The sequence below is a fragment of the Coccidioides posadasii genome, chromosome 1 (assembly GCF_018416015.2).
Source record: "Coccidioides posadasii str. Silveira chromosome 1, complete sequence".
Classification (NCBI taxonomy): domain Eukaryota; kingdom Fungi; phylum Ascomycota; class Eurotiomycetes; order Onygenales; family Onygenaceae; genus Coccidioides; species Coccidioides posadasii.
The window spans coordinates 3,537,717-3,554,994 of NC_089407.1; the positions used below are offsets into that span (position 1 = coordinate 3,537,717).

Below are 17,278 nucleotides of genomic sequence, written 5' to 3' on the forward strand. Positions count from 1 at the left end.
CAGCAATTTCCGGAGTCTGGCTTGCATCTCATGATCCAGTACTTAGTTCGCTACACCCCGGGTCTTTGGAATCGAAAACGGATTGGACAGTATCCATCTACATACAAGGTAACATGTACTGCGTTCAGCATTTTGCATGGTCTAAACCACGGATGAACTTTCTGCAATTGTTACACACAGCTAGTTCATTTATGCATTATATTTGCTCTGCAGGTATGCTGCACCTTGTGCTCACTCGCATGGGCAATGGAAACTGGTACGCGGCGGCAGCGTGGGCTTTTAGTTGTAGGAAATTGACGCATATAGCAAAGAACAAGCTTCGGCTTCTAGCCGAAGACGATTAAATCTTTCATCGAGAGATCCCTTTCGATTTGGATGCAAGCCGGCAACACATCGGATATTGCATCTTTGCTGAGAGCTTTTGGTGATGAATCAGCTTGGCGTGCTAGAGTTTGAGTGGAGAGAACTCGGTGTTACACCGTCATTATTTTGCGCTTGCGTCCGCAAGCCCAACTTCATCATCGAACACCACTCAATTATTCCAGCGGTGAGCAACTGAAACAACCTTCATGCATTGGAATGGAGCGTCTGCGTGGACTCATGTGGAACACAACACAAGACTCAATAAATTTTCAAAGATATCCACGCCATCGTCGGCCATTGTTAGGCACTGGTGGGTCATGCGGAACCAATTGAATACTATCAGTCTTGATTCGAAGTTTTGAGACGCGAGCTACAGGAACAAGCCGTGTTAGCGATTCAATTTGAAAAGGAAGCTCGAACATCCAGAAGCTTAAAGTTTTTCAGGAGGACGAGAAGTATCGTGTGTGGAGTACTCCATACGAAGTACGGAGAAGATTCATGATCTGCAATTAAACCATAGGAAGATAAGTTAGCTAACCAGCTAAACTCTCGCACCTACAAAGGGAACAGGAGTGATGTGAGCGATCATAATAATGAATGATCGTCGGGAAAATCCAAAATTTATGCTTATCGGGGGGATTGCATGCAGGACGCGTGCCCTCGCCAATTCCATGGGCCCCGTACATTAAAAAAAGGTTTCCAAGGACTGTACGGAGTATGCTATCTATGTCATCGGAACGCTGGAAAGGTCAATAACAATACATTTGTCTTCCCTGTGTTCAATGATCCCAAATGTTCGGTTTCGAAACGGGCTATCTTTAGCGAAAAGCACAAGCCTAGACCAGGAATCCTGAACTGTAGGGAGGACTGTATACATGGATTCCCGTCTCTCGTGACGAGGGACGCGGGGTTCGTTTGCGGGCGGAATTTGGATTCTCCAACTCCAAGAATTCGGGCGTGGTGGATGTTGCAGCCTCATCATGGTTGCTGTCACCGTGCCGCCGGTTATCCCTGCCCGCAACATGTTCACGGACTGACATGGATAAACACGGTAATTCCTTTCTCATTGTCAGACCCAACCCGACGGATGCGAAACCAGCCGCCTCGCCAGCCAATTATCCAAGTGTAATATTCTGGCAGCCATGGTTGGGAAAGCCGAAGTTTTCTGGTCATGATCCGCCTTACCCGTACCCCGACACTCTTTTCTTCATATACTTCGTGTATGGAGCTGTAGAGGTGGGAGAGGCGTCTTCAGGAGTATGCGATTCCACTAGAGTCCCAAGCAGCTATTATAAAGAGATAGAAAAATTTGCTTGGTCTCTGGACCGATGCTCTGACTTTGCCAGCCTTCGACCTCATGGATGGAGGATATCTGTCTTCGCCGCGAAACACCTGATCAGGCCGTAACCCGGCCATGTGTCCTAAGCGAAGGGCTTGCATTGAGTTCGAGTCGCCGGATATGATGATGATGCGCACGGGTGGATGTGGCTGACTCGCATCTGGGTTGGTTTTTAACTGATGAACGGAACAAAGAAATTTCACAAAAGCTCTTATCCAGACTGGTCTTCGAAAAGCCCGCTGCTGGTTGTGGGCAAAAATCTTGATTCTATTCTCGTTGGTCTCAGTGCCACGCCTCCTTTAATGGCCCATCTTTGGCGGAGGGCTGATCGCTAATGTGGATCTGGCGACTGTCTCGGTCTCCGGTGGGCAACCCCGGACAGAGGGCTCTTTACACAACTTACTACCTAATAATAGTTATGGTTGGCGCTTACGGGGTTACGATGTGAAGAGGAGCATCGAACCCCTGGCAGGACAGGGATGGGCCGTACCGAAGGCCCTTTGAGGTCAGGAAAAACCCAGTTTCAGGAGGGGTTTGTACAACGCTCAGCCCTGTTAGTACTGAGGATAGAAATGGGCATCTCGGTGATGGTTTCGAATGGACGAAGTATGGCGCAGAGTCTGAACAATCAACAGTGTCTTGTTTCGGTGTAACAGGCGGTCGAGGAAAGGAAGCCCCTTTTCCCCTTTGACATATGTCGGATGTCTTGATTGGGGCCGCAGAGGCCTGGTATGCATCATCAATCGGGGATTTTGTCCATGTCTGGCGATGGCCGTCGGCGGAAATGCTGGATTGAGCCACGTTTCCTCGCCCCATGATGTCCCGTGCAGGGAAGGTAGAGTCAATCTTGGGATTTCATTTGCTGCCAATTCTTGGTTGATGAATGGTCAAGTGAATCAACTCATTTCTTCAGCCGGCGATTGGCCGAGACCAACTGCACGGCACGGACATCGAGACTTACAGTATTAGCATTAGGGGCCTTGCATTGGTGGTTTCGGGGGTGGGCGCTTGGTTGGAGCTTGCCATCAGAGGAGGATATTATTCTCATCGGTGGCTTTGGAGGGTGTATGCTGTGCCTCCATGCAACATATCAGCGGCAGCTATCTGGCGTGTGGTTTCAATCCTGGAATCGTTATATTATTATGAACCTGCCGCCTCCCTTCGAACCACATTCACAACATAACTAGACCTTTGTTCGCAGGTCTCTTCGCATCTGATTTGAAGCTCCGCACATACTTTCAATCTCTTTCTCTGGGTCCCACACTGTCTTTTTCTTTCCTTCCTGTAGCTAACCTGGCTTTATTTAAAAGAACCATGGGGCGACGGAATGTCATCATCCTCGAACAGCGGCCGGAAGATTTGGATGCTCTTCCACCTGCGTTGAGACGAAAAGTAAGTTGGGCCTCTTTTTCATGTTGGTGACTTCGGAGTTGTCACACCGCTGGCGCAGCAGCTCGATTACATTGCTTCTTCTACATACGAAGTGCTTCTGTGTCCCGTGCCAACGCCATATGCTCCGTGGGGGTGTCTTTTTTCTCTTTCTCTGCATCAAGCTCCCATTTTTGGTCTTCTTCCTTTTCGGTTCTCCCTTGACATTTGCAAGAAGGGCAGTCTTCCTTTACATGCTGCTGCCACTCTTCTGTGACAAGAAGCCAGCGAGCACATCATCCGGTTTCGTGGTGTGTCGGAGTCCAATCAGACCGTCAGGTCACATTTTGGAGCGAGATGGGAACCGTGGGTGCGCTGGTCGATGATCGTCGGGGCCTCCCTTCTGCTTGGGTGGGGGGGCTCATCGGCCAGTCCGCCTCATCCCACACACCCCGACCTCCAAGCCGCCACGACCGGGCGTTATCACGGACTCCGCACTCACAGACCAATGATGGGGACCTGGCTAGCAGCTTGGCAAGCAGTTGGCAGCGGCGCTAGTGGGCCGAGTTCCTGGCCAGCGTCGCGAGAGCTTCTGTGCTCGACCTGTTGCTGAAGGCCGGGTGATTTTTTGATCGCCTGGCTGTCCTTGCCGACTCCACAGGATGTTGCTTTTTTTTTTTTTCCCCTGTCGCTCCATCGGCGTGTCCGCAGGTCGCGATGCCGGTTGAGCACGCAGGAAGAGCCGTGGATCTGGCTCGTCTTTTGCTCTGTGGACACTCCGGATTGACCATGTTCTTTTCGTCAGTTGTTTTCCAATCTGGAACGTTTTCGACTAGAGCAGATGCGACTAGCTCAGACGCATCCTGGGAATAATAGCCGGAGCCACGCCGCTCACCCAAGGCTCCAAAATGGCCATTCCGCTGACCCCATCCCACGAACCAGAACGCCAAAAATTAATGCTCCTTGTGCCGCTAGAGCCAATGGTATGATTTCCACTGCCCTGAAAATCCTCTTCTCCGCACTCCCACGGCAGCTGTTCTAATAACGCCCATCTTGCAGGTACGAAACGACGGCTTCGTTCCAAAAAGTATGCAAGACGGCCAATTCTAACCAAAGGAAGGATCCTCTTCCCGCAAATCCTGAAAAAGCCCGAGACTCTTCAAACCGCCTATCTGGCTGCTCAGGCTGACTCCCAATGGTTCCGCTCCTTACCGCCCAAGGTGCAACAGCAACATTTTAGCATTGAAGAACGAGCTTGCTTTGGGAGCTGGCGATCAAGTCTGATACTCGACGCCGCGGATCAGGCCCTATATAAGCTGGGCTGTCAAGCAAGAGTTTCGTCGGAGTCTATATTATCATCCGTCCCGAGCGTGACGACCTCCTCTTCTGCCACCTACACCTCCTCTGCTCACCACCCCGACTCAGCGGTCGATATGGATGATTCAATGTACGACAGTTTTCGATGGCTTGACGAAGATGAGGATCTCGATCTTCGACTTGACTATCATTCTCACATTGCCCCCTCGACGCCAATGCAACCTCACGGCGGCCGAAAACCCTCCTTCAAGCGCACATGCTCCTTCAGCTCCTCACAAAAATGTCGGTCGCCGGTATCAGGGATGCTCCCCAAACCAAGCCAATCTCACAATGTTCCACCTTTCTCTCCGCCCGTCATTCCTCCGAAGAAACATCATCGGCCTTTATCCCGATCCGAGCCACCGCCAAGACACGTCTCGCAAACATCTGTAACATCGATCGACCACCCCGCGCAGTACTATCAAGACCCCGAGGCACGGCTGAAACTGCGGGTTTACCTGGCTTCTCCGCAGAAATTTGATGAAGCGATCGAATTCGGATTCCCATCCTTGGAATTAAAAGAAGGCTTCAATTCGCGACTGTCGATTGATCGCGAATGGGCCCTCTGCGATGATCGGCGAACGTTTTTCGACAATGACAGCAAGTCGTTTCTTGGTGAAACGCTCAACGAAACTAACAACGCGTCACTAAACGATCAAGACCACAATAGCCCCCCCAACACATCCTCTATCGCATCCACCATTGTGAACGCGTCCCATGAATCAAGATCCTCCAAACAATCCACAAGACCTCGTTTGGTTTCCATAACGCACAATAACGCCCAGAACATGATTGGAAACCGGGAGATGACACTGAAAATGACACTGACTAGAGCAGATTTGAGAACAACTGACCCCTCGACCATGACTTCTCCGTCCGCCTCAGAAAACGATGATCCTCTCCGGTTAGCTGACCTCCCTGCGCCGGATGAACAGCTCCATATATGGGACACCCCACCTGAGGATAAAGGGGTAATGCGAAAGCTTTTACGGAAGTTGAGAAAGCGACGCTGACCCTCTCTTTTTGCGTTTCGTGGTCCCGTGTGTATATTCATTCAGCTTTCTATTCTCTTCAGTGGAAGTGCAATGAGCCGAACGATTCTGCGATCACCCCTTTTCTCGAATATATTTGGATAAAAGCACGCCGGCAACGACGATTGCCATTCACTCGTATCTACCATGGTGTTCCCTTTGCACAGTGATTTACCCTCTACTATATGCTTTTATTACTGATTTTTGGTCTACATCATTTACTACATGACTCCTATTGTATTACCTTCTTTTCGCTTCTTTTCCTTTCGCCATTTAGCGATGATCTACCTCCTCGACATGATTTTCCTATTGATCGTGAGACATCTACACTCTTGAAGCCGGCTGTCACCTTGCATTTGTCCTTTGAGCCTGCATTCTGTCCATAATTTCTTGTTTCATTTAGATAGTGGCCATATATGAACATGAAAAAAAAAAAAAAAAAAAAATAAAAAATAAAAAATAAAAATTCCAGTGGGTATCGTTAGATCCAATAATGTCTAAGATAGATATCAAGCATAAACAACCACTAAGCCCGTAGAGAACAGCCTGTAGGGCATGAGGTGTTCTATGTGATGCGTGAGGTCATTATCATCTCCCGCTTATGCTCCTCCAGTAGCTCTGTCACAGTAACAATCCGATAACCCTGTCGACGAATCTTTGGAAGCACCTCTCGCAGCATTGGAGGCGTCCAGCTCCGGCGATCGTGACAGATAATGATCCCTCCGGGATGCAACATGCTTAGAATATGTCTCGCATTGACCCTCCAGTAGGACACAAATGGATCATGGGGATAAATATCGCCCAGTACCAGCCTGTAGCCCAGCCGAGCAAGCAGATCCTGCATCCTCCGATTGAAGAATCCGCCGCCGGGTCGGAAGTACTTTGGGAAATCCTCCTCGCGGTCCACGGAGGCATATGCCTGTCGAATCATGCCCTCCACCGTCACGACCTGTTCACGCAGCACGTCATCACTAAGAGACTTGGATGTCTCGTCGCGCATCGCATGGTTCGCTAGTTCATTTCCGTTTTGGACTAGTTCGTCTAGCACCTTCTCGCGGCCGGGGACTTGGTTCCCGATCACGAACCATGTAGCCCGAGCATCGTTTTCCTTCAAAATCTGCACCACCTCAGATGTATACTGGGATGGTGTGTCGTCGATTGTGAGTGCGACGACTTTGGATGAGGTGGAGACATGCCACAGGACATCAGGCCCGCGGCGCTGGAGGTAGCGGATGATGAACTGCGGGGGTTTGTAGACGAAGTAAAAAGGAGTGGTTAGGAAGATGAAGATGGTGAGGACGGCGAGCATCGTCAGCCGGCGACAACGGTGGGCCCGGCGATAGCGGAACGAGGAGCGGAAGAAGACACGGGTTAGGGGGCGGAGAAGCATCGCTGGAGTGCATACTGTTGTTTACGGAGCAGACACAGTTTAGGGAGCAAATCTGGTTGAATTGGCTTCGACGGGGGTGCGTTTTCTCCCCCCAAACCCACTACCCATCGAAGGTCCAACCGCTGTCGAGCTTCAGGAGACGGCCTGGATCGCTTCTTGCCCCGTGAACCCAATGTCGACAGCGGCCGGACAGCTCTCGAGAAGAAGAACAAGTTAAGAACCTGCAGTTTCGGCGAGCCTCGACTCCACGTGACCAAGTGCCTGTCGCACATATCACGTGACTTCCAGCCTCATCCACTGCGCCGCCGGGCGTAACAAACGGCCAAAACAGGCACGCTGGCAGACGGCTGGACGGAGAGGACAACGAGGCCTGCTTTGGAGTTAACAACGGTGGCCAACATCACCTGCATATTTCTTACCATTGTTCACTCATTCCATAGCTGCACGGTCTTCCGTGACCGTTAGGCTTGGTGTGCTTCTCGGATTTGTTGCCATTTGTATTTTTAGAACTTTGGAGAGAATCTAGCCACCCGTGGCCTGTCCGCAGGCGCAGCATTCTTGGTTCCCACGACCGCTTTCTCGCCGGTCCTAGACTTGTCTTTCTCCTCTGACCGATGTCTCGATCCCTCCGTGAATGAATATGATCCTCAGAAGGCTTCTGCTGGCCGGCAGCCTACTGCTGGCCTCGTTCGCAACCGCAAAGAAAGATGGCCCCAAAATCGAAGTCACGGAGCTGGAACATGAGCCCAAACATCTGTTCTACTTCGAGGATTCGGATGTGGTCATGCTTCAGCACAAATACGACGCCTACATCTCCACCGACGCTGGCGTATCGTGGGCCCCCGTTAAAGGTCCCGACGACCATATGAAGGGCAAGGTCAAGGCTATTTACCATCATCCCTACGACCGAACAAAGGCGTATGTGCTGGGCCAAGAGCGGACACATTGGACCACAGATGACACGGGAAAGTCGTGGCGCGAGTTCACGATCGATCAGGCCCTTCCACGTTCCGGAAACCCTCTCTCCTTCCACGGTAAAGATTCGAACAAGGTGATATTGCATACGATTGAATGTTCTGGATTTATTTGCCAAATGCCGGCTCTCTATACGACGGATGGATTTAAAAGCCATAAGATCCTAACTAAAGCCCAGCATGGTTGCTCCTGGGCGATATCCACCCCGGAATTCGCGGCAAGAGAAGAGTTTCCCGAAAACGTTGACAATCGTATCCTTTGCATGTTTACAGGGCTACATTCCCCGATCGGCACTCAAAAACGGCTACTCTACTCAGACGACTTCTTTGAGGGTGATAGAGGAACCGAGGTTCCTTTGAATAATGGTCGCCCGGTCAGCGATATCGTCAGTATGGTGGGAGTGAAGAAATTCCTCGTTGCCGCTGCGAGGTCGCCCCGAACCAACGAATTGGCGCTTTACGTGTCCGACGATGCAAGTCGGTGGCATCAAGCATTGTTCGATGGTCATAGACTCGAAAACAACGGCTACACCATTCTCGAGTCCACGAACTACAGTATCCAGGTCGGTGTAAAGACTTCGGGAGGGTTTAACCCTATGAGTGCCTTGTTTACGTCCAACTCTGACGGAGTGTCCTTCACTCGCAATGCCGAGCACTTAAACGCCAATAATCTTGGTTATGTCGATTTTGAGAAAATCGCCGGCATTCAAGGAATCTTTCTAGTCAACACTGTCACCAATTGGGAAGAAATTGAAGAGCACCATGGGGGCAAAAAGAAAATCGTTAGCAAAATCTCTTTTGATGATGGAAGGACCTTCCACGATATAAAGGCTGGTGATAAGAACCTCCACTTGCACTCGGTGACACACATTCATAACACTGGACGTGTTTTCTCGAGTCCAGCCCCAGGCTTGGTTATGGGTGTCGGCAATGTCGGAGACTCTCTGAAAGAGTACGATGACGGTGACTTGTATGTGTCCGATAATGCTGGAATTACATGGTGGAGAGCCCTTGAAGATGCACATAAATACGAGTTTGGAGATCAAGGTTCTGTTCTTGTCGCTGTTTATGACGAAGGCCGGACAAACAAGATATCGTATTCTCTTAACCATGGCAAAGACTGGAAAACGGCGGAGCTTCCTGTTAAAATCCGTGCAAGAACGCTTACCACGACCCCCGACTCCACCAGCCTGAAATTCTTGCTCCTTGGCACAGGAAAAGGTAGCTCCGAGCGAAAACACTACGTGATCGCCCTCGACTTCAGTGACGTTCACGAGCGCAAATGTAGCAAGGACGATTTCGAACGGTGGCCTGCAAGATTGAATGAGAAAGAGGAGCCGGATTGTTTGATGGGACACAAGCAATTTTATAGACGGAGAAAAGGTAAATCCGAGTGCTTCATCGGCGAGGAATTCAAGGATCCAGTCCCCGAACTGGAACGTTGCAAGTGCACTGAAGAGGACTTCGAGTGTGATTTCAATTTTGTTCGAAGCGAGGATCGGAAGGATTGTGTTCCGGCTAGATCCCTCCCCGTCCCCGAAGGACAATGTAAGAAGCCAGAAGACAAGTACACTGGCAGCTCTGGATTCAGATTGATACCAGGAGACGATTGCATCAAGGAAGGCGGACTTGAACTCGACAAACCAAAGGAGCGGTCTTGTAGTGACACTGCTAAAGAGCCGGTCAGCGGAGAGATAGGCGTCTCAATACAACATTTCGATGCGAACAAGCCTGCAGAATACTACTATATGGAACGCCCAACGCTGAGTAAGGATAAGGACGAAACTGTCATGTTGCTCACTGACAAGCTGGAGGTCTTTATGACAAAGGATCATGGCAAAACGTGGCAGCAGATTCTAGCGGGGAAGAACATCGCGAAGCTCTGGCCGCACACATATAATAATGACATTATGTATTATGTCACCGGGGAGAAAAAGGTTTTCCTAACGAAGAACCGAGGAGACAGTTTCCGTGAATTTGAAACTAAGCTCCCGCCTAATCGAGACCGCCTGCCTGTCCTTGCCTTTCACCCTGATCCCGAACGGTCGGAATGGCTGATATGGACTGGAGCTGACAACTGCGAACGTGGGGGAGACTGTCATTCAGTGGCCCACTATTCTACCGATGGCGGTGATGAATGGCATACTTTGATGCGGTACGTTGGTAGATGTGAGTTTGTTGGTAAAGGAGGCGTTCGCAAGACCGACGAATTAATATTCTGCGCTCAACATGAGAACGAGGATCCAAAGAACAAACATTTCCGGCTTCTATCCTCGGAAAACTGGTTCACCAACAAGAAGATTCATTATAAGGACATCCTGGACTTCAGGACCATGGCTGAGTTTATTATCGTAGCTGCCCGTGCTGGGAAGGACTCGCTCAAGGTCGGTGCCAGCATCGATGGCGACACATTTGCCGACGCCGAGTTCCCACCGAACTTCGACGTGAAAACACAACAAGCCTATACGGTTCTGGATAGTTCAACCCATTCGGTGTGGCTACACGTTACCGTCCACAACGTTCCAGATCATCAATTCGGCAGTATCATTAAGAGTAACAGCAATGGCACATCGTATGTGTTGAGCTTAAGTAACGTCAACCGGAATAATGCAGACTACGTTGACTTCGAGAAGATGCAGGGATTGGAAGGAGTTGCTTTGGTCAACGTTGTCGCAAATGTTGATGAGGTGGTCAAGGGTGCGGCTAAGAAATTGAGGACCATGATTACCCATAACGATGGCGCGGAATGGGATTATGTTCGACCGCCGGCGATGGATGCCGATGGGCGTAAATACGGTTGTTCGCCTGGAAAAAAGGGAACCGCAGAGTGCGGTCTGCATCTTCACTCTTACACCGAGAGGCGTGATTTCCGTGACACATTTTCATCCCCGTCAGCGGTCGGCTTAATGCTTGCGGTTGGAAACGTGGGAGATCACCTGACATTGAAGAGCGAAGGTGATACCTTCATAACCCGGGATGGTGGTATCGAATGGCATTCTGTTAAGAAAGGGAACTACATTTGGGAGTATGGCGACCAGGGCTCTATCATTGTGATCGTTCCGGAATCCAAGCCTACGAAAACAATTTTCTACACCCTTGATGAAGGTAGAACGTGGATCGAGTTCGAATTCACCAAAGTTGAGATGCAAATTTCCGACATTACCACGGTGCCATCTGACACGTCCCGAAATTTCCTCCTTTGGGGTACAGAAGTTGGTTCGGGCGCGAAACCAGGATTTGCTACTGTTAACCTTGACTTCTCCGGTCTGAAAGAGCGCTCAAAGAAATGTGTGCTCAAGGAGGAGAAACCCGAAGCCGATGATTACTACATTTGGGAGCCAAAGCATCCTTTGCTTGAAGATAACTGTCTCTTTGGTCATGTTGCACGCTACCATCGCAAAAAGCCCGATTCTCAATGTTTCAACGGCGGAGAATTTGAAAAGCTGCATAATGTTTCCACTAACTGCCCGTGCACTCGGCAAGATTATGAGTGGTAAGTGCTTTGGTTATGCTAATGCTTGACGGCGTTTTACTGACGTGTTGTGTGTAGCGACTACAACTATGAACGACAATCAGACGGCTCCTGTGCACTTGTAGAAGGACTTCAGCCTTTGGACCCCAAGAGAATCTGCACAGAGGATCCAAATGCGATAGAATACTATGAGCCCACGGGATATCGTCGCATTCCGCTGACAACTTGCGAACACGGTGTGAAACTGGACGGCTTCAAGGCCTTCCCCTGTCCAAATAAAGAAAAGGAGTTTGAAAAGAAACATCCTGGATTGCGCGGTGTAGGGTTATTCTTTGCCATTGTGATACCAATCGCTGCTGCGGCCGCCGTTGGTTATTGGGTATACAATCGATGGGATGGGAAGTTCGGGCGGATTCGACTTGGAGAAACGAGCCGTTCGGGAAGTTGGCTCTCGAGGGACTCGCCTCTTGTCGTCGTACCGGTAGCTATTATTGCGGGCACCGTCGCCGTCATGTCGGCCTTGCCACTCCTTGCGGCGAGCTTGTGGAGAAGCTTCCGCGGATGGATGCCTGTTGGACGTGGCTCCTCAAGGCCATACTCCTCTCGCGGAGCCTTTGCAGCGAGAAGAGGGGATTATGTTGGTGTTGTGGAGGATGAGGATGAACTCTTAGGTGCAGAAGATTTTGACGGTGATGAGGATGAAGAAGTTTGAATGTCGAGAAACGGATATAATGTTTATCACGGAAAATATAGGACACGAAATGGTATGGGGTTCAAAAAGGTGCTCTGTATCGATATGTCTTTCTTTTCCTTTTCTGGAAACAGGAGTTCACCCGATTTCGGACATTCTTGGGTTTGTGTTTAGCGAGGCTTCGGTTTGTTTGTTGTTTTGTTCCCCTGAATCTTGGTTAGGATTTTGAGTCTGGCAGGTCATATGCACTGTAATGATCAGCTTTTCAGCTTCTAGATTAAGAGTTTTTCAACTTCATGTATGTATGTACAGTACAACGAAGATATTATCTCCTTAAAACTGGAAATATCTTGGAGGTGCCCAGTGCACTATTTGTGGATTGGTGACCGGTTGCGACGCGATATCCCATTTGAGTGTCAGCGAAACCTAAAGAATGGAGAGGAATGTATCATCTCTCCAAATCTTCGGGGCCGAATGAATCTGGAAGAAGCTGCAGTTCAGGTTAACCATCGACCTCAGCCTCATGGATGGGAGTGGGCAGAATGGAACGGAACCTACTTCTCCCATAGTCTTCATCACGTATTTGCCATCGTTGCCGTACATGTAGACTGGGAACGACGGGGGGCAAAATTGGCGCATACTATATTGTTCGAGATGGATTAATAGGGTATGAATTCGTGGCTCTCTGATAATAGCACGGAGCGTAGTTCCGGTTCGATCACACTTACAACTGTCTACATGATCCGCATGGTGATGTTCCAGGGATGATATCGGAAGCCACAGCGACGGCTTTGAATGACCTATGACCCGCTGTCTATCCTGAGATGTTAGTTCTAAGGGAAGCAAGACAGACTCTAGCTCTGCAGAACTGGTACGGGCAACCCGACTATACACACTCCTGGGGAAGCGGGGGAATGTGTCTCGCTGGAATGGACTAACCACGGCAGTGCCAAAAACACATTTTTCGGCGCAGATCCCCACAGGATAGCTGGCGTTTTCGACGTTGGCTCCGACGAAAAAGGTCCCATCTTCTGCGAGAAGGCTGGCACCGACTCGAAATTTAGAGTATGGGCCTTACAGGCATGACTATCATTAGCACCATGTCCCTGACCAACTTTCAAGACGAAGTTTCACAAGACGAACAATATGCAACGTCCTTTGCGCCGATGGCTTTGGCGGAAAGGGTGGCCAACTCGGCTTCTGTAAGAGCGGTTGCGGCCATCTTTGCAATCTTTTTCTTTTGTTGTCCTTTTCCTCTTGTGGTGGGGTCGTCGTCGAGAGTATATTACAAGTTTTGCGGATTGGAAAGAGTTTCATTCGCAGGCTGCGGACGGGCCGGCGTCTTTTTAAGCATCGACGTCACCCGCGCGTCCCGTCATCAGAGAGACAAAGTTCGGGGAGAGTTATTTCATCACCTCTACGGAGCAATCTGGTAAAAATTCAACCTCAAGCCCGAAATTCGCCCAGTGTTCGGAGCAAGACGAGTTCGCACTAACCACTGTAGGATCCCGCCGCGAGACTGACGTGAAGCTCAGCGGGGTTCTTTTTGGGAACGGAGCTGCGACCTAGCCGATTAAGAGAGGCCAAAGACAAAAAGTTATAGTATCCTTGCAGTCAGGCGGTTGCTTGCAGCTCTTGGCTAACTCTAGAGTCGATCGTTGACTGACACAGTGTCACCAACCACTGCAGTCAAAAATGACTTACTTCATCTGCGGTGGGAGGTAATTTTGCTCGCTAGGAGGGTGAATCAAGACGAAATGAGACCTTTAAGCCGGATTCACTGTCTGGAGTCCGCCCTGAAGAGTATTGCGGTCTCTGGAACTCACCATTTCTCTGCTGGACGAGCTTGGTGCTCAAGCCAATCACTGTCAGATCGCAGGCGAATACTCCCAGGTATGTCTCAATTGCCTCGTATTTTTCTGCCAGCAGCAATGTCTACGATGTCCCAAACCGCTTCTCGAGTCTTCACTGTGAAGGTGTAACGGCCCCATGAAACAGAGGCCGAGGACCATGGGCAAAATCTCCCCTCACAACTTGAAACCATCCCCAAAGATGCCAGTACTCTCCGGATCGAGGACGACACCCCTTCTGATGAGGAATGGGCTCTTCTTGGGGAATATTTCACCTCCGTCACAGATTTAGATATGGACGCTGGTTTAACGAAGAACTAAATGACGAGAAACTGCCGTTGCATTGGCCCCTGAAGCGCTATAAACTTGGCTCAGCATGCGGCTAACTCGTCCGCACCCCTTTCATCTTGGAGGGAAAGGTCAAGCATCTAATTTTTGATTATACCTTCGAGCTACGCTTTGAGGGGCCAACGAGCAAGGAATTAACCAAGGCACATAGAGGGGCAATTGCAAGGGAAGAGGCAGAGCAGAGAAGCCTAACTTTACAAAAACATACCCCCGAAGAGCGGAAGATTGAATTTATCGTGATACCGGAGCTGGTCAGAGAATGGATGCGACAGCGGATGGAAGAGTTGGACGCCGCGCAAGAGGATAGCCCTAAACAGCTGTTTCGCCCACAAAAGGAGACCGACACAAGAATGCTCGAGATCGTGGAAAACGACGCCATGAATACTCTCTGTCGCATGGTGATGTCATTGAGCGATGTCGTTTACAATTTGATTACCCTTAAAATCTGCTCGACAGAGGCCTTGGACTTTTCTTTCGTCGGTCCGCAGACGTTCGAATCCATCCTGCCAACGCTCGAGAACTTAGACACGCTTGTACTCAGCGTCGGCGAAGTTTTCGGGGACTACGACGTGCTTCCATCGCAGCTGTACAAATCTTTCCCGCCGAACCTGACCACTCTTCGACTCAGAGGCCCAGGGTCTCTGGTCACATCCGAACACTGGAAAGGATGGGTGGAGTCCTTTGGTTCTCCTGACTTTTTACCGAAGCTCAAGAAATTGAGCTTTGTTCTTGACCTAGATTAAGAAGAGGCCGAAAAGGATTCTTGCAGAAAAGTGAACAAAGTGGAGATTCCTGCAGAGGAGAGACTTGAACAGGCGAAGGCGACCTGCGACGAGCTGCATAGAGCTGCACACTGAGACGCGGAATATTGATTGAGCCGTTTTATGATGCCTGAAGTAAACAAAGCTGATGCTTTGACTAAAAGTAGGTGACTGTTGGCAGATGTTGTGAGAGTGTGTATGACTCTGATGTACCTGTGCTCCGAAAAAGATTCTACTCGTCTTTTAATATATTCATAAATGAGTGCTCCTCTTACAACTATATCCCCTGAAACAAGATGTTAATATCTATAAACACACATATTTTCTTCAAGTCCCCCCACAGAGGTGACGGGCCTGGACCCTGAGGCCCTCTAAGAAAGGGAATCACTGTTTATCTCTCGCAAAAGCCCGGCTTTTCCAGAACATCAAAATCTTAGAAGTATTTTGAACAAAAGGCCACATGCCTAAACATTAGCAAAGGAAGTTCATTCCGTAAGAGATCGTAAAACATGCGCGATACCCTGTATGACCATAACGCCTTGAGTTTATCCAAAACAACGGGTAAAAATCAACGACAGTATGCCGGATCGAAGGAAAGCCGGTCAAACTGTGCTTCTTAACCAAAGTAGTAGCGCAGTCCTTCATAAATGGAAAAGATAAAGGCAGAGCTGGGTGCCGATCGGGCGCAAGTGATCCCGCATCCGCGATACAGCCCAGTTAAACCGTGTTGTCTCCATAGCACTTTTCCGACTTCCCAGAAGGTACGTTTCTGGGCATTGCCCCTCGAAAGGGCGATATCTTCGGTTTGAATTCGAGATTTAATAGTGTCCGCAGGGTAGAAAATAAAATTATAGCTGATGCCTGCAGCAGCGCCGGCGAGCATCTGTTGATATAACGGTAACGGTGGTAGCGCGTCATTCAGAGATGTAGACGATTCTGGCCTGTTGTACGCCCGGAAGAGTGCGGATACGCCTTCGTAACCACCAAACCAGGCTGCAGAGCCGCCCGTTTCTCGGATTAACGTCCCCATTTGCCCGCGCCAGAAACCAAGAAACCCATCGTGTTTGAAGACAGACAAGATCAGAGTCACCGGCCCGGGAGGCTTGAATGTGCTATATCTAACGGCGGGCACTTGCATCTTGCATTTTATGAGTTCGATCGGCGTGAGGAGGAGCGATGTGAAGGCTCCGGAGATAGCACCACAGGTCAACAGTGCCGAAAACGGCAGTTTCTCCGACGAGGTGTATATAGTCGACTGCAGGAACTCTTGTGTGATACGGTAGCTGAAGAACAAGCTGCTTGTTTCAACAGCCGCCCCGAACAGAGGGGCACTTATGCCACGGTACAGCCCCAGCACTCCCTCGGCCTGGAGGGATTGACGAAAACAATCGATAGGTCCTTTGTATCGGAGGGGCAGGCCGTCCGGTTGGGATTGGAGACGGACCTTGACAGTATCGAAGGGGTATTCGATATATTTACCTGCGATACCGGCAACCTGGGGAGTGAAGTTAGGAAGAGAGAAGCGAGTAATGTGGGGGTGGCAGGGACCTACAGAGCCAAAGACCACATCTTTAAACGCCTCCTTCCCCTGATCTTGGGCTTTCTGCTGGAGATCAGGGATGTCTACGGTCATCTCGGTTGCGGCTAGAGAGACCTGCGGGCCGGTTCCTGCGGCCGACATTTGTAAATCGAGACTTTGCCGATCGGTCGCCAGAAGCAGGTTTTGCTGTTGGATAGGAGGACGAGGAGGGATAGTTTGTTGGACTTTCGCTATCGAGAAAGCATTGTATAGAGAGGGGTTTGGGAGGGCGTTGGTAGGGCGTTGTGAACGGCGGCGAACGGTGACATGGAGGAGTAACACTAAGTCAGGCTGATCCCCTTATCCGAGGAAGGGAGCCATGGTGAGCATATGCGCCTTGTTTCAGATGGGCCCGGATGTTTAGGACGCGGGTCTGCGGAGACTCTGCCGGACAATGACGGGACAGCGAGGATGGCAGATGACAGAACTGACTGGCGGTGACAGGGGACTGAGGGGGAAAATATAGTAGAATTCGCATGACAGAAGCTGGTGAGTCGCGCGAGAGAGAGAGAGCGTCCAGTGTGGCGCCTTAAAGTTCGCGAGAGATTTTTTGATGGTGGGGCCGGTGGAAAAGAACCGCCGAGATCCGGGAGATAAAGATAATATAAGATCGCGATAACAGACCTGATTGGCTGCAGACATCAGGCCTGCAGCGCCCAGCGTGTCTTGGCACCTTTTTTTTTTTTTCGCTGCGATCGGCGGCACGACGAAGACGAGGCCTCGTGCAGAAAATCGTCCTTTCCGGCTGCTTCACTC

The 17,278-nt window shown here is 50.1% G+C and overlaps 6 protein-coding genes across 6 annotated transcripts; 3 read left to right on the top strand and 3 right to left on the bottom strand.

The window, feature by feature from the left end:
• Positions 1-3,371: 3,371 nt before the first annotated feature.
• D8B26_001023 (uncharacterized protein) lies at positions 3,372-6,579 on the top strand. Its single transcript, XM_003070800.2, has 2 exons — positions 3,372-4,053; positions 4,130-6,579. The coding sequence occupies exons 1-2, from the start codon at positions 3,912-3,914 to the stop codon at positions 5,437-5,439; spliced, it is 1,452 nt and encodes a 483-aa protein (XP_003070846.2). The 5' UTR covers positions 3,372-3,911; the 3' UTR covers positions 5,440-6,579.
• On the bottom strand, positions 6,023-6,847 carry D8B26_001024 (uncharacterized protein; the record flags this gene model as incomplete). Its single annotated transcript, XM_003070799.2, has 1 exon — positions 6,023-6,847. The coding sequence occupies one exon, from the start codon at positions 6,845-6,847 to the stop codon at positions 6,023-6,025; it is 825 nt and encodes a 274-aa protein (XP_003070845.2).
• A 336-nt stretch (positions 6,848-7,183) lies between these two features.
• Positions 7,184-12,005, top strand: VPS10 (vacuolar protein sorting/targeting protein PEP1; the record flags this gene model as incomplete). Its single annotated transcript, XM_003070798.2, has 2 exons — positions 7,184-11,314; positions 11,372-12,005. Exons 1-2 carry the CDS (start codon positions 7,482-7,484, stop codon positions 12,003-12,005), a joined length of 4,467 nt encoding a protein of 1,488 aa, XP_003070844.1. The 5' UTR covers positions 7,184-7,481.
• A 336-nt stretch (positions 12,006-12,341) lies between these two features.
• Positions 12,342-13,206, bottom strand: D8B26_001026 (uncharacterized protein; the record flags this gene model as incomplete). Its single annotated transcript, XM_066123415.1, has 5 exons — positions 12,342-12,474; positions 12,543-12,624; positions 12,713-12,798; positions 12,924-13,057; positions 13,128-13,206. The coding sequence occupies 5 exons, from the start codon at positions 13,204-13,206 to the stop codon at positions 12,433-12,435; spliced, it is 423 nt and encodes a 140-aa protein (XP_065979489.1). The 3' UTR covers positions 12,342-12,432.
• Positions 13,207-13,679: 473 nt separating this feature from the next.
• Positions 13,680-14,925, top strand: D8B26_001027 (uncharacterized protein; the record flags this gene model as incomplete). The annotated part of the gene is made up of 3 exons (XM_003070796.2): positions 13,680-13,705; positions 13,787-13,877; positions 14,248-14,925. The coding sequence occupies 3 exons, from the start codon at positions 13,680-13,682 to the stop codon at positions 14,923-14,925; spliced, it is 795 nt and encodes a 264-aa protein (XP_003070842.2).
• Positions 14,851-16,979, bottom strand: D8B26_001028 (uncharacterized protein). Its single transcript, XM_003070795.2, has 2 exons — positions 16,496-16,979; positions 14,851-16,438 (listed from the first exon to the last, which is right to left on the bottom strand). Exons 1-2 carry the CDS (start codon positions 16,622-16,624, stop codon positions 15,560-15,562), a joined length of 1,008 nt encoding a protein of 335 aa, XP_003070841.1. The 5' UTR covers positions 16,625-16,979; the 3' UTR covers positions 14,851-15,559.
• Between the last annotated feature and the right edge of the window lie 299 nt (positions 16,980-17,278).

Coding starts and splice junctions, on each gene's coding strand:
- D8B26_001023 (XM_003070800.2), top strand. CDS start 3,912: ATGCGACTAGCTCAGACGCATCCTGGGAATAATAGCCGGAGCCACGCC. Junction 4,054..4,129: donor TTGTGCCGCTAGAGCCAATG/GTATGATTTCCA, acceptor CCCATCTTGCAG/GTACGAAACGACGGCTTCGT.
- D8B26_001028 (XM_003070795.2), bottom strand. CDS start 16,624: ATGTCGGCCGCAGGAACCGGCCCGCAGGTCTCTCTAGCCGCAACCGAG. Junction 16,439..16,495: donor AAGATGTGGTCTTTGGCTCT/GTAGGTCCCTGC, acceptor TTCACTCCCCAG/GTTGCCGGTATCGCAGGTAA.